This window comes from Emiliania huxleyi (genome assembly GCF_000372725.1).
Source record: "Emiliania huxleyi CCMP1516 chromosome Unknown EMIHUscaffold_17, whole genome shotgun sequence".
Taxonomy (NCBI): domain Eukaryota; phylum Haptophyta; order Isochrysidales; family Noelaerhabdaceae; genus Emiliania; species Emiliania huxleyi.
In genome coordinates this window covers 423,480-436,025 of record NW_005200881.1, presented here as the reverse complement: position 1 = coordinate 436,025, position 12,546 = coordinate 423,480, and the positions used below count along the sequence as shown (strand labels likewise).

The window sequence follows — 12,546 nt, the reverse complement described above, 5'->3', positions numbered from 1 at the left end:
TGGAAGACCGTGATGCGGTTGCCTGAGCCTCACTCCAAGCAAGTTGCGGCTGAACGTGCTCGACTCAATGATGTAGTGCAATGGCTGAGGGCCATAGGCTATCCCGTACTTGGCTGCAATCTCGCTGATGTCCATATTGCGACGTTCAGGATACAACGTCGACGTCTGCATGCTCTCCAGCTCCTTTGCTGCACCATCGTAATTGCTGAAGTGGATCACACCGCGGAAGTGCAGCAGTCGTTGGTGGAGTGGCGGTTTGTGCTGGTCCGCAAACTTGGGAGTAGGGGGCGTGCCAGCGAGGATGAGGCATCGCATGGCCAGCGAGTCGCCACGGTTGAGCACCATGCGAGCCAGCAGCAGCTTCACACGCAGTAGAGTACGCTGTGCAACGCACCAGCCGCGGCGGGGAATCCGATAATCCGATAGTCCGCCTGAGCTCCACCACGCCGGCCATTGTCCGCTCAGCTCTGCCTCGTACGCAGTCCACCAGTTGCGTGCGGCCCTTGGAATGACACAGTGCTCTTGGCACGGCTCCTCCATCCCGGCACCGCATAGCTCACACGGGTCTTCGTCAAACTCCTCTCGCGCCCGCGCGTTTTTGCACGGGTAGCAGTTGACGCCGCCGCCCCTCAAGCGCCACATCTCAGGCGCAAACTCGACGTCCAGGTACTCGGTGGTACCATCGACAATGCAACGCAGTGCATGTAAGAAGCGCACCAGCTCAGTTTTGTACTCAACCCACTGGAATGCATCGGTGTACCACGTCTGCTTCCATTCGCACGGCCGCATTGATTGATAGCACACGCGTTTGACCGGCGGCTGCGCTGACCACTTGTGGTTGTCGTGGTCGGCGTTGCGTGGGTCTAGGAGAGGCAGCTGTAGCCGTTCTGCCTGTGCCTCGGCACTCTCATTGAATCGTGGCTGTGTCGTCAGCGCGGGCATAGCATCGGCCAGTGATCTCCAGAATCTTGGCGGTTTGTCGGTGAGCCCGGCGCACGTAAAACTTTCTCGTGGGACCCATGGCATCGGGGGCGGCTGCGGTGTGGGATGCAGCGCGGCTGGGTCGGGTAGAGGAACCGTATCACCCGGCTGCTGCTGATCCGGCGGTTGAAGCGGGGGAAGTGGTGGGAGAAGCGGCTCGGCCTGTGCGGTGAGGTCAGTGCGCCTGCCCCGTTGCGTCCAGTCACGGACCCATGCGCCCTGCATCACGGCAACTGCTCGCCACTGAGCGTCGTCGAACTCGATCGCCTGCCACGGCCCCGGCAAGATGCATTCACCCCACTCACCAGCTTGGCCCACCTGGTACGGATAGCGCTTCTTCTGGAGCACGATGATCGCCTCAAGGGCGCCGCTGCTGCACCACAGCGCGCAACGGGACAGCAGCTGCTTGTTCTCTCCGCACTCCTTCAGCCGCAGCAGCTCCGCCTCGGTCGCAGGCGTGAGCGTAAGCCGGTATGTCTTATGCCGGTCCGGCATATGGTGACCCCAGAGATGTCGCGATGCGCTTTTCCCCGATCATTTCGTCCGTCCAATCGAAGGAAGCGCTGGATCGCCCATGTTATGGCGTTTACCAAACTTGCCCCGACGTTGTCGTATTTGGGAGCCACGGTCCTGCTTTTGTTTTCACGGGTTACGAAGCTGAGTACCGCGTCTGCGACGCGGGCGCCTTGCGGGCAGAGCCCTTAGTCCCCCTTTATCTTGCGCGGTCAATACTCGGGTTGGCGCGCGCTTAGGGCTCTCTAGCCGTAACCCGATCCCGATCATCCGGCCCGCTGGGTGCGCTCCTCAGCTCCCCGGCCCTGGATGTGAGGTTGATGACTGCACTCCAAGTGCTCCAAGGGCACCTAAGGCGGCCTAGTTGGTCGAAGCGCCGACCTTTAGGTCTAACAAAGCAGGATCGACTCTCGCGAGGGTGATTCGAGTCCCGAGTTCAAGGCGTTCGAAACGCGAGAGTGGCACCGGCGTGTAGCCTCGAACAAGGGGCAGCCGGGGTCGCGCTTAGGGTCGTACAAAAGATGTAAGACACAAGAAGCAGGGCGCGAGCCGCGTACAAAAGCAACACAGAAAGCGGCAACCCCGCGTGACACAATCGAGGGAAGAAACTCATGTGAGACAGAGGGTCACGCGGGACACGAGCAAAGTACCAAGGGGGCACCACAGAGAGTAGTTACTATCTCCGCATTCCAACGCCCCCCCCAGGTCGGTATGACCTGAGAAGATGTGGAGATGGGACAAACATGCAAAGTCTGCCGCGCCTGGGAAGCTTACGCGGACGTGGGGCAATTCCCCCCGATCAGACTGGACTCCCCCGAGGGGAAGCGAGAGGCTCTACTCGTGCGAGATGTTCATGATCGAGTCGCGCAGCGAGAAGAAAGAGGACGGCTTGAGGTCGCGATTGACGGAGGCGAGGCGCGGCGCGGAGCCGGAGAGAGAGAAGGCGCGGGCGCAGGGGCGCAGGCCGGAGCCGGCGCGGGCGCGAGGGCGCAGGCCGGAGAGAGAGAAGGCGCGGGCGCTGGGGCGCAGGCCGGAGACGGCGCGGGCACGAGGGCGCAGGCCGTGGTCGCCCTTGACGGAGGCGAGGTCGCCCTTGACGGAGGCGAGGCGCGGCGCGGAGCCGAAGGTGTGGACCCCTTTGCCCCATGTCTGCGCTGGGGTGGCCCTGGATCTCACCGGAGATAATCCATCATGGAATTGGCAGCCCCATGCGGCGCGCCCTTGTCTCGGGCGAGGAGCGGCGCGCCGTCGCTGTACGTCTCGGCGCTACCCTTGTCTTGAGCTGCGCCGTCGCTGCACGTCTCGGCGCTACCCTTGTCTTTGAGCTGCGCCGTCGCTGCACGTCTCGGCGCTACCCTTGTCTTGAGCTGCGCCGTCGCTGTACGTCTCGGCGCGCTTGAGGTCGCCCTTGACGGAGGCGAGGCGCGGCGCGGAGCCGGAGGTGCGGACCCCTTTGCCCCATGACTGTGCTGGGGTGGCCCTCGGCATGGAATTGGCAGCCCCATGTGGCGCTCGCAGATCTGCACGCAACGAGAAGAAAATGGAGTGCTCGACCTGGTCGAGCACGATCCACGAAGAGGTGCCAGCGCGTGAACAATGTGAAGCGCCGGCGGTGCAAGGCGAGCGATCACGCTCAAAGGCGAGACTCGAGTTCTCGACGGTAGCGACGGCGACGCCCTCGACGGTACAGCCGACGGCGATGGCGCTGGCGGCAGAGGCGCTGGCCGATCGCTCGGCTACGGCGGAGGCTGCGGCAGAGCTCGTCCGCTCGCAGTCGAGGCCGGCGGAGGCGTCTCGCGCGCTGGCCCGAAGGGCGCCGGCCGTGCGAGGCGCGGCATCACGCTCGAAGACGAAGGTCTTGACGGAGGCGATGCCTTGCTCGACGGTACGGCCGACGGCGACGGCGCTGGCGGCAGAGGCGCTGGCCGATCGTTCGGCTACGGCGGAGGCGGCAGAGCTCGTCCGCTCGCAGTCGAGGCCGGCGGAGGCGTCTCGCGCGCTGGCCCGAAGAGCGCCGGCCGTGCGAGCCGAGTCATCGCACTTGACGGAGGCGAAGCCTTGCTCGACGGTACGGCCGACGGCGATGGCGCTGGCGGCAGAGGCGCTGGCCGATCGCTCGGCTACGGCGGAGGCTGCGGCAGAGCTCGTCCGCTCGCAGTCGAGGCCGGCGGAGGCGTCTCGCGCGCTGGCCCGAAGGGCGCCGGCCGTGCGAGGCGCGGCATCACGCTCGAAGACGAAGGTCTTGACGGAGGCGATGCCTTGCTCGACGGTACGGCCGACGGCGACGGCGCTGGCGGCAGAGGCGCTGGCCGATCGTTCGGCTACGGCGGAGGCAGCGGCAGGGCGCGTCCGGTCGTAGTCGAGGGCGGCGCAGGCGTCTCGCGCGCTGGCCAGAAGGGCGCCGGCCGTGCGAGGCGAGGCAGCGCACTTGACGGCGATGCCTTGCTCGACGGTACAGCCGACGGCGATGGCGCTGGCGGCAGAGGCGCTGGCCGATCGCTCGGCTACGGCGGAGGCGGCAGAACTCGTCCGCTCGCAGTCGAGGCCGGCGGAGGCGTCTCGCGCCGCATGGACACCCTCTGGGGGCCCCGCGCCATACCCAGAGCAAGTTCGCCAGCGATAAGTATGTAGGAATCCTAGAGGGTGTGGAGGGTGAGTTGACGGAAATTCAGGGACGCGACTCACTTCGCCACAGACGGTCCCGCGCCTCGCCGCTGTGACGGGCACACGCCCCGCACCGTCCGCTGTGTGCCGTCTTCGTCCGGAGTGAAAAGTCCAACGCGCTCGTCGGTGACGGTGTCCCTGAACCTGCGCCGCGCTCGGCGAACCTCGACAGCGCCTTCGGTGGCATGCACCTCTTTGCGACTGAAGCCTGGAGAGCAGCTCCTCTGCTGCTCACACGCTCTGCACAGATGGCACAGCCTACTGTGCGGCTGCCCACAGCTGTCACAGCGATGGGCTCGCCCTCACTGCACACTGGCCCTCAGTCACTTGTGCTGCGGCTTGTGTGAAAGCGACACTGCTCGGCGACTGTCGGCACACTGTGAGACCATGGGTGGGAGGTAAAACCACGGCACCAGCGCTTGGTCACATCGGCCCCGAGGTCAGATCCTTCTACTCTGTTGATGACAAGACTTGTCTACTGGCTAGAGCCGAGCAGGAGGGCCCGGCGCATAACCCCTGGTCAACTCACCCTCCACACCCCGTATTAGTAGGGATGCGAATGTTGGACGGAGGGTGGACGCGTCCAGGGGGGGTGGGGTCAGGGGGGGACGGCTCGTATTGGTCATAAAAAACGGCGCTTTGGGTAGGCTTACTCTTCATTTAGCGCGGATACCCGGTACGGCTTTAGGGCGCGGGGTGTCGCTCTCTACACCCAGCCCCTTGGAGTGTGAAGGCTTCGTAGCCCTCCGGTCTACTATGAAGATCCGCAGGACTGGAGCGAAAAAAAGCAAGCGAGTGCTCTACACCGCCGACAATATGGTTGGGTAGCAGGGGTAGAGGGTTGCCCAAAACTTAGACCTGCTCGCCGAGCCGAGCGCTGAACTAAGCCCCCGGAAGGAAACGGGCTCTCAAACTTAGACGCTGGTGATCGGACTCACCACACGAACTTAGACGACACGAGGTGGCCAGTTCCGGGTCTCTGCAGGAAGCCCCCCCCCCCCCCCCCCCGCCCAGCCACAGCCCAGCCAGGCTGCCCGGTCCGGCCCACGGTCTGCTAAATAAAATGTGTAAACCCTGGATATTTTGCACGACCCCATGGGTCAACAAGCTACAAGTGCCGTCGCCACTTGCCGCGCACGCCCTCCTCTCAGCCTCCGTGCGCAAGTTTGCGACGCCCGCCCGCCGCAGGCGAAGAAATTCATGAAGAAATTCTTTGAGGCAACCCTCTAACTGATCACGGCCGACTTAGCCCGCATAAGAGGCTCCCGCCGATCTTAGACCGCGTACACACCCGAGCGTGACCGGTCACACTTAGTTAGACCCGTTAAGCCTCGAGGCTCAGAACTTAGCCTACTAGGCTACCCAACCTGAACCACAGTGCCCGCCGACGAAGTTGGCGGTATTATTAATTATAATATAGCGGACTATAATGCCCGGGAACAGTAATCTGTATTATGCGCGGTTGTCTAAGAGACTACTTCTTTCTTGTGATCTGTGACTGTGTGGACTGAAGCTGACAATTCGACAAGGACCGCTCTCTCTTTGAGAGATCGAGAGAGAGGTCGCTGTCTCCCGAAGCCGAACCGAACCTTAGACATTCGCACCTCGCCGCCGAGGTTCTCACCTCATTGCACATTGGAGCGCGAGGGCCGGCAAGAGCTGGGCACTGGGCCTCTTCGCCTCACGCCCCGCTGCCGCCATACCAAGGCTGCTGCTGGTGCACAAGCGCGAGCATCTGCTGGACCGTCTCGCGATCCACGCTGTCCATGCTGCGCAACCGCTCGCCATCCACATCGCCCTCCGCCGGGCCCTCGCCCTCGCCCTCCTCCTCCTCCTCGCTCTCCTCCTCGCCCTCCTCCAGCTCCATGCCATCGCCCGCCTCCTCGCCTTCCTCCCCATCGTCCACCTCTCCGCCCATCGCTGGTCCAGCTGCACTCCCGCACCGCTCCGCCTCTGACCCCCCATCGCAAGCACTCCCTCCGCCCCAACCGCCAACGTTGCTCCCGCCAGCGTCGCTGCCGCTAGCCACGCCCTGGTACGGCATCTCGCACCCGTGCCAGCTGCCATTCCCATACTGCGCCCCTTGGTATGGGAAAGCCTGCTGCTGCTGCTGCTGCTGCTGCTGCTGCTGCTGCTGCTGCCGCTGCTGTTGCTGCTGCTGCTGCCGCAACATCAACATCTGCTGCTGCTGATGCTGGCTGTGCTGTGCGGCTCGAGGATCGTAGCCGTTTGCGGCCACTCCAGGCGGAAAGCCAACCTCGGCCACTGCCCTGCCGGCGCTGCCGCCGCCTGCGAGGTGGTGCGCCGCCTCGCCGTGGTGAGCCCAGGCCTGAGCGGCATGGTTTGGGGCGCCGCTCGGGCCTCCGCCGCCGCCGCCGCCTCTGCCTCTGCCTCCGCCGCCTCCGCCTCCTCCGCCTGCGCCGCCGCCTCCGCCGCCTCCGCCTCCGCCTCCTCCTCCGCCTCCAGCGGAGGCGGAGGGCGGGTAAACGAGGCCGAGGAGGCCGTGGTTTGCGAGGGCGTTGTGCTGCGTCGGCTCGGAAGCGAGGTTTGTGGCGATGGCCGCGACGAGTTCGCGCGCCGCTGGGTACGCGCTGAGCTGCTGGAGCCGGTGGAGCAGCTTTTGTGCGCGGAAGGTTTGCTCGTCGGGGAAGTGGGAGGAGATGTTGACGAGGGTGGAGAGGGCGGCGCACAAGCACGGCTCGTCCACCTCGGACGACATGACGAAAAACATGAGCGGGATGAGCTGCGAGCCGCCGAGCGCCTGCATCAGCTCGGGGTTGGAGGAGAGGTGCTGCAGCATCGCGCACGCCTTGTGCCGCACGCTCGACTGCGCTTCCAGCAGCTGGGGCATCATCTGGAGCAGCCCGCTGTCGGCCACCGCCTGGTGCGACTTGTGCGAGATGGTCAGGTTCTGCAGCAGCGCGAGCCCGAGGCCGCGCTGCCTCTCGGTGCCGTGCACGATTTGCACCGCGTGACGCACGGCGTTCTTTGCGAGCAGCGCCGCGCGGCACTGCGGCTGCAGCGCCGCGTTGATGCATGCCACCGCAGCGTCCTCTGCGAGCGCCGCGTCCTCGAAGTCGATCAGCCGCACCAGGCGGTCGAGGGCGCCCAAGTGGAGGAGCTCGAGCAGCGCGCGCGCGCCCAGGGCCGAGTGCGCGCGCAGCCAAGACACCGCCGTCCGCCAGTCCTCCACGTCCTGCATCCGCCGCGCGTCTGTGCGCGCGAGCGTCCTGACAGCCGCAGCCACGCGCCGCATGCCAGCCATCTCGGGCGCCTCGCTCTGGCCGTTGGCGGCGCAAGCGCTGTCGATCAGCTGCATCGCGGTGGAGAAGGGCACCACCTCGCGACTCGCCGGCCGCGGCTGCGACGCGCCCCTCCCTCCGCTGCGCCCGCCCGTGACGCCTGCCCCGACCCCTCCGCCTCCGCCTCCGCCTTCTCCGGTCGGTGCAGCGCCGGCCGTGCGGCCGCCGCGGCCAGCACCGCCGCGCCCTCCGCCGCGCCCTCCGCCGCGCCCTCCGCCGCGCCCACTCCCGCCGCTCCCGCCCCCTACGCCTCCGCAGGCTGCCGCCGCTCCACCGCTGGCAGCCTGCTGCTGCCGGCCGCTGGGCGGCGCGCCGTGCGTGGCGTCGGCGGCGTAGGCAGCGGCGTCGGCGGCGTTGCAGTCGGCGGCGAGCTGCGCCTCGTGCTCGGCGCGGCGGCGCAGCGCATCGGTGATCGACGCGTGAGAGGGCCGCTCCATGTCTGCCCACTCCCACTCATCCTAGAGGCAAGAGGGCGTCCGGTGCGGGGCCGGGGGCTGGCAGTGCGGCCGACGACACTCGGCGGGCGTGCCTCCAGCAAGGAGACCCACTCGAGGGGCGATCCCTCGAACTGCACCTGGATCCCCAGCTCCTTCGCGTCGAGGGACACCACTTGGCCCTCGTAGACAGTCGCACGGTCCGAGGCGTCGTCCTCGAGGTACGCCACCCGCACGCGGCAGCTCTCGAGAGGCTGCCAGGCGTTTCCCTTGAGCGCGGCGGGGAGCCATAGGTCCCGCGCGTGGCACGTGAGCAGCCGCACGTGGAGCCCGCGACCGTTGGGCTCCTGCGGGGAGGGAAGAGGCGGGTTGTACAGCTCTTGCTCGGCACGCAGCCGCTACTAAAGTACGCTACTGGCACCTTCTTGTCGACGATGGCGACGTGGCCAACGCGCGAGTTTGAGCCGTTCGTCTGCAGCGCAACCCTGACGCAGAACATACAAGCGGAGACCGCCCCGCCTCTGCTTACCCGCGACGGCGCCGAGAGAATGTGTCTCCACACCGTTTTGAGTAACCGGAAGGCGCCGGCCGGTGGCATATCTTTCCACCCAAGAAGCCCGTTTGGAGGGATGGGCGGCAGTGTGCGGGCGGTGAGTGCTAGTCCTCTCATCAATTTACAACGAAACGCCCCTCCCTCCCTTCCTCCCGGGGGCATCTGCGCGCACACGGCGGCTTGCTCAGAGAGAGCGTGAGTGAGCACGCATACGGAGGCGCGGGCGTGCGCGGGGCGGGCGAGGTAACGGGCGTGTGGCGAAAGCGGGTGAGATATAATGGGCGTGGCCCGAAGGCGTGACTTTGCAACCGCTGCAGCCAGCGGCGTACGCAGAACCTGTCTGTGGTTGCAAAGAGGGTGGGATGTGAATGTGTGCGACGCGGCTGGCCGCGCGCTGCCAAGTTCGTCGTCATCGGCGGAGTCGTCGCTCTCGCCCGCGTCCTCCTCGTACAGCGCCATGCCGTGCCGGTTTATCCAAAGACCGCCGCGCATGCGCCACACGCCATCTTGCGGTTGAGCGCCGCGTGGGGCGAGCAGCCGGGCCAGAAAAGTGCTGATGCAGAGGAGCAGGGCTGTCGCTATGCAGGTGGCTGGCTCCGCACCCTTTGCCGGACCGGTCGGATCGCCGCTACGGCCGCCTGGGTCAACCCGGCTCTGCATAGGACAACGTGCCCGTCCTTGCTCGCTGCCACAACCAAAAAAGGCGGCTGCGGCGGCCTTGAGCCCCTTGGGTTGTCTGTTTTCTTTCTTTCTTTCTTTCTGAGCACTGGATGGATAGGGTCGGTTCCGCATGGTACGGGACCCCTCGATCGTCTCGCCCTCCCTCTCTGGTGTGTTCATTGGGGGGGGTCATAACAAACACGGTACAGGATGCGGCGGCCTTGTTATTGAGAAGAAAGAAAATTCGCGGCCAGGTTGAGGTGCGATCCCTGGATTCGACTGGATGCCCTGGGGATGGAGAGACTCCCCGCGGGCCTAGAAGGCCCGCGCGCAGCGCCGCAGGCGGCAGGCGGCAGGCTGCAGGGGGGAGGGTGCGGCGGGGGGGGGGATATTTTCAGTGTAGGTGTTGATTGACCGCACTGTGAGAGTCGTGATTTCTTGTTGGTTTCCTAAAATCTCTCCCGCACCGCGTACCCTCCCCACTCCCGCCTCTCATTTGTGTCACACCACGCGGAACGCATCTCCATCGCTTCGGTGAAGGGGGTGAACCGCGCCATCCTCGATCGCCGTGCAAAGAAAGCTCGCTTCCGAGCTCTCACGCCGCGCGTAGGGCCCTTAGCGCTTAGGCTATGCTTAGGGGCCTAGAGAACTTTCTCTCAGTGTATGTAGCTCTTACGTACATTCCCGGAGGAGGACTGCTGACGGGGTTTGCGATGAGGAACGATCCGAACGCGGAACGTGGCATTCGGATTTTGATTGAGGTCGGTCCATGAATGAGTGACTGAGAGTGCGAGCGGACACGTCACACGATGTTGCGAGCAGCGTTGCGTTGAGGTTATTCTGCGCTTCACACCTGGCAAAGTGTAAGAGGGCTGGGACGTGGGAGCCGAAATGCCCTGAAAGCGCAGGTAGCGAGCCCAAGGAGGCGCGCGGCCGCCTGATTTTGGGGGGGTTATTCCACGCGTTTGTTGCTGCATAATCAAGGACTCGGTGTGTGCACGGGGTACGTCAGTCTCTGGGGGGAGGCGGGGGCCCCCGGAGGCACCGTGCGCCGCGCAGCAGTGCGGAAACGGGGCTCCGGCTCCGCTAGTCTCCGCTAGCACCGACTTCCCGATTAAGCTAGGTTAATCAGAGGGCAGATTTGGAGAGATCTCGAGGAGTACATACAGATAGACCCTCCAACCATCAGAAAACTCCGACCTGATCGGTCGTACTGACCGCCGACAGATCACTCCAGACAGCAGACAGGCCGACGTCTGCACGCGGCCGGCCGGGCGAGAGGCTTGACACGATCCGACCCTGCGACCCTGACGCTGCTGCTCTAGCTATCAGACATGCACTGCTGACTGCTGCCACAATGTGCGACCTGTGCTGGCCCACTTGGCGGCCTTCCCGGTCAGTGGTGAGGCGCAGTTCAGAGCTGTCGATGGCGCGATGCTGCACTGGTCCCACATTGGTGACACGAGACCACCAAGTTTGCCGGTCCAAGAGAGAGGCACCGGCGCTCTCCTGAGAAAGTGCATGGTCCCTCTTGTATGACTGCCCATGCGCGCGAGGCTGTGTAGGCATAGCCTCGAGAGTGCCAGCAGCCAGTCGCCGAGGCAGCTTGTGACGCGCATTGCGTCAGAAGCGTGCACGCGCTGGAAGGACACCTTGCTTCCTACTGGCCGTACGATCAGGTCGTCACTGAATGGTGGATACTAAGGCCGCGAGCTATGCAGGTGGTCAATTGCGCAGCAGGGCACGGTCAGCAGCGCCGACAGGCTGTCGCAAGGCGTGATAGCATGGCCGCAAGTACAGCGAATTCCCATGAAAACAAGTAAAAAATCGCGCAAAAAAGAAAAAAATCCCGAAAAAATCGGCGCCTGCGGCGGGCCATGGGACCCCATCTCCCCCCCGCATGGATGCCCTCTAGGGCCCTCGCCTCCCCCCAGAGACGTCAGTACTAAGCTCTGAGAGCTGCACACACTTGTCGTACGCGCGCGGGGGGCGGCCTCTAACGCGCCCCAATGCGCAATAGCCGGGCCGCCGAGTGACAGAGCCCGAGACCGTCGGTGGCGACGTCGTTGCGGTGTGTGGGGGTGTGGCCGCACCAAAGAGCCGTGCATGTGTAAAGCTAAAGCCGTCAACACACGTATTTAAAAATGGTCTATTATTAAATAACCTCGCGGCGCCTGAGGGGGTCGGGCTCGCTCGAAGGTCAAAGGTCAAAGCCTCAAACCACCTCTCATAAGAGAGCACCTGCGCATACGTGCCATCTACAGACACATGTAGAGGCCTACTCTAGAGGAGCACACACAGATACAGATATACACGGCTCTAACCTCTATACTCGATAGTAGCGAGTCCCGACGCGCCCCCCCCCTTGGTGTTAGTGCAAGACCGTGTGCACCGTGGCGCCCTTCATGAAGCGCCCCTCCTCCCAAACGATGCCCCCCTCGCCCTCCCAGTACCCCACCCCAAAAGCAAAACACCCACACCTCTCCACCCACCCACACGAGCAAACGGCTCACAGCCGCCCACTCGTTCGCAGCCGCGACCCGTGCCCTCGCATCAGGCGAGCTCAAACGTGTGCAAATCGGAGAGGTCCGCGTCAGCGAGCTGCGCACGGAGGAGGGAGAGTGAGGACCGTCTTCGCAGGAGAGCACTCCCGCGCACTCTCGGCAGCCGTCTCTGGCGCGGGCACTCGCCTGGTTGAAGCCGCCGAAGACGAGCAGCGCCGAGTCCACGACCCACACCTTGGAAGCAGGGTGGGAGGAGGGGGGGTGCGCCAAGGGTCGGGAAGCGGGGCGATGGCGCAGAGGAGGCGGCGGGGACGGCACCGAAGCGAGCGAGGACGGCGGCGCCGCGGGGCACGAGGCGGTGCACGTCGCCACTCCGCCGGCGGCACGCGCGGAGCAGGCGGCGCATCCTCCGCGGGGAGTGAGCAGCCTCCACTCCACTGGCGAGGAGGAGGAGGAGGAGGAGGGGGAGGAGGGGGAGGAGGGGGAGGAGGAGGAGGAGGAGGATGGAGAGCAGGAGGCCTACCGGGCGTCATCGGAAGGGGCGTCAGTTTGGCTTGAAGCGCCGCACACCTCTCCCTCGGTCAGGGGGAGCTGCCAGCGCCATCGCCGCCGCGCCCGGCGAGGGAATCGGAGGGAGGCGGAGGGCGTGCACGTCCGAGAGGTAGTGGAAGAGGCCCGCCTCGGTCGACGGGGCCGCCTCCCCCCCGAGCACGAGCAGCCACGGGCCGACGCTCACCGACGCGTGGAAGGCGCGCGCGCACGGCGGAGTGCCGCCCGTCGACACGTGCTGCCACGCCAGAGCGGCGCACGGAGCACCGCGCGCCAGCCCTCCAGCAGCCTGCCCCTCGCCTTGGGGGCACGCTGCGCCTGCGCCGCCTCCCAGACGCGAGCGACCGATGCGCACGCCGCGGCGGCCGCGGCGGCGGCGGCGGCCC

The 12,546-nt window shown here is 65.4% G+C and overlaps 3 protein-coding genes across 3 annotated transcripts in view; 1 reads left to right on the top strand and 2 right to left on the bottom strand.

Annotated features, from left to right (window-relative positions):
* Positions 1 to 3,364: 3,364 nt before the first annotated feature.
* EMIHUDRAFT_202662 (hypothetical protein) lies at positions 3,365 to 4,117 on the top strand (the record flags this gene model as incomplete). The annotated part of the gene is made up of 2 exons (XM_005784456.1): positions 3,365 to 3,763; positions 3,869 to 4,117. The coding sequence occupies 2 exons, from the start codon at positions 3,365 to 3,367 to the stop codon at positions 4,115 to 4,117; spliced, it is 648 nt and encodes a 215-aa protein (XP_005784513.1).
* Positions 4,118 to 5,565: 1,448 nt separating this feature from the next.
* On the bottom strand, positions 5,566 to 6,366 carry EMIHUDRAFT_352603 (hypothetical protein). The gene has a single exon (XM_005784455.1). It carries the CDS (start codon positions 6,335 to 6,337, stop codon positions 5,840 to 5,842), a length of 498 nt encoding a protein of 165 aa, XP_005784512.1. The 5' UTR covers positions 6,338 to 6,366; the 3' UTR covers positions 5,566 to 5,839.
* Positions 6,367 to 11,660: 5,294 nt separating this feature from the next.
* Positions 11,661 to 12,546, bottom strand: part of EMIHUDRAFT_449504 (hypothetical protein) — a gene marked incomplete at its 3' end in the record, with an annotated part of 2,647 nt that continues 1,761 nt past the window's right edge. Inside the window, exons 3-5 of the mRNA XM_005784454.1 lie at positions 12,182 to 12,449; positions 11,930 to 12,018; positions 11,661 to 11,708 (exon numbers count right to left, since the gene is read on the bottom strand). Coding sequence (XP_005784511.1) covers positions 11,661 to 11,708; positions 11,930 to 12,018; positions 12,182 to 12,449 — 405 coding nt within the window. The remainder of the gene's footprint in view (positions 11,709 to 11,929; positions 12,019 to 12,181; positions 12,450 to 12,546) is intronic.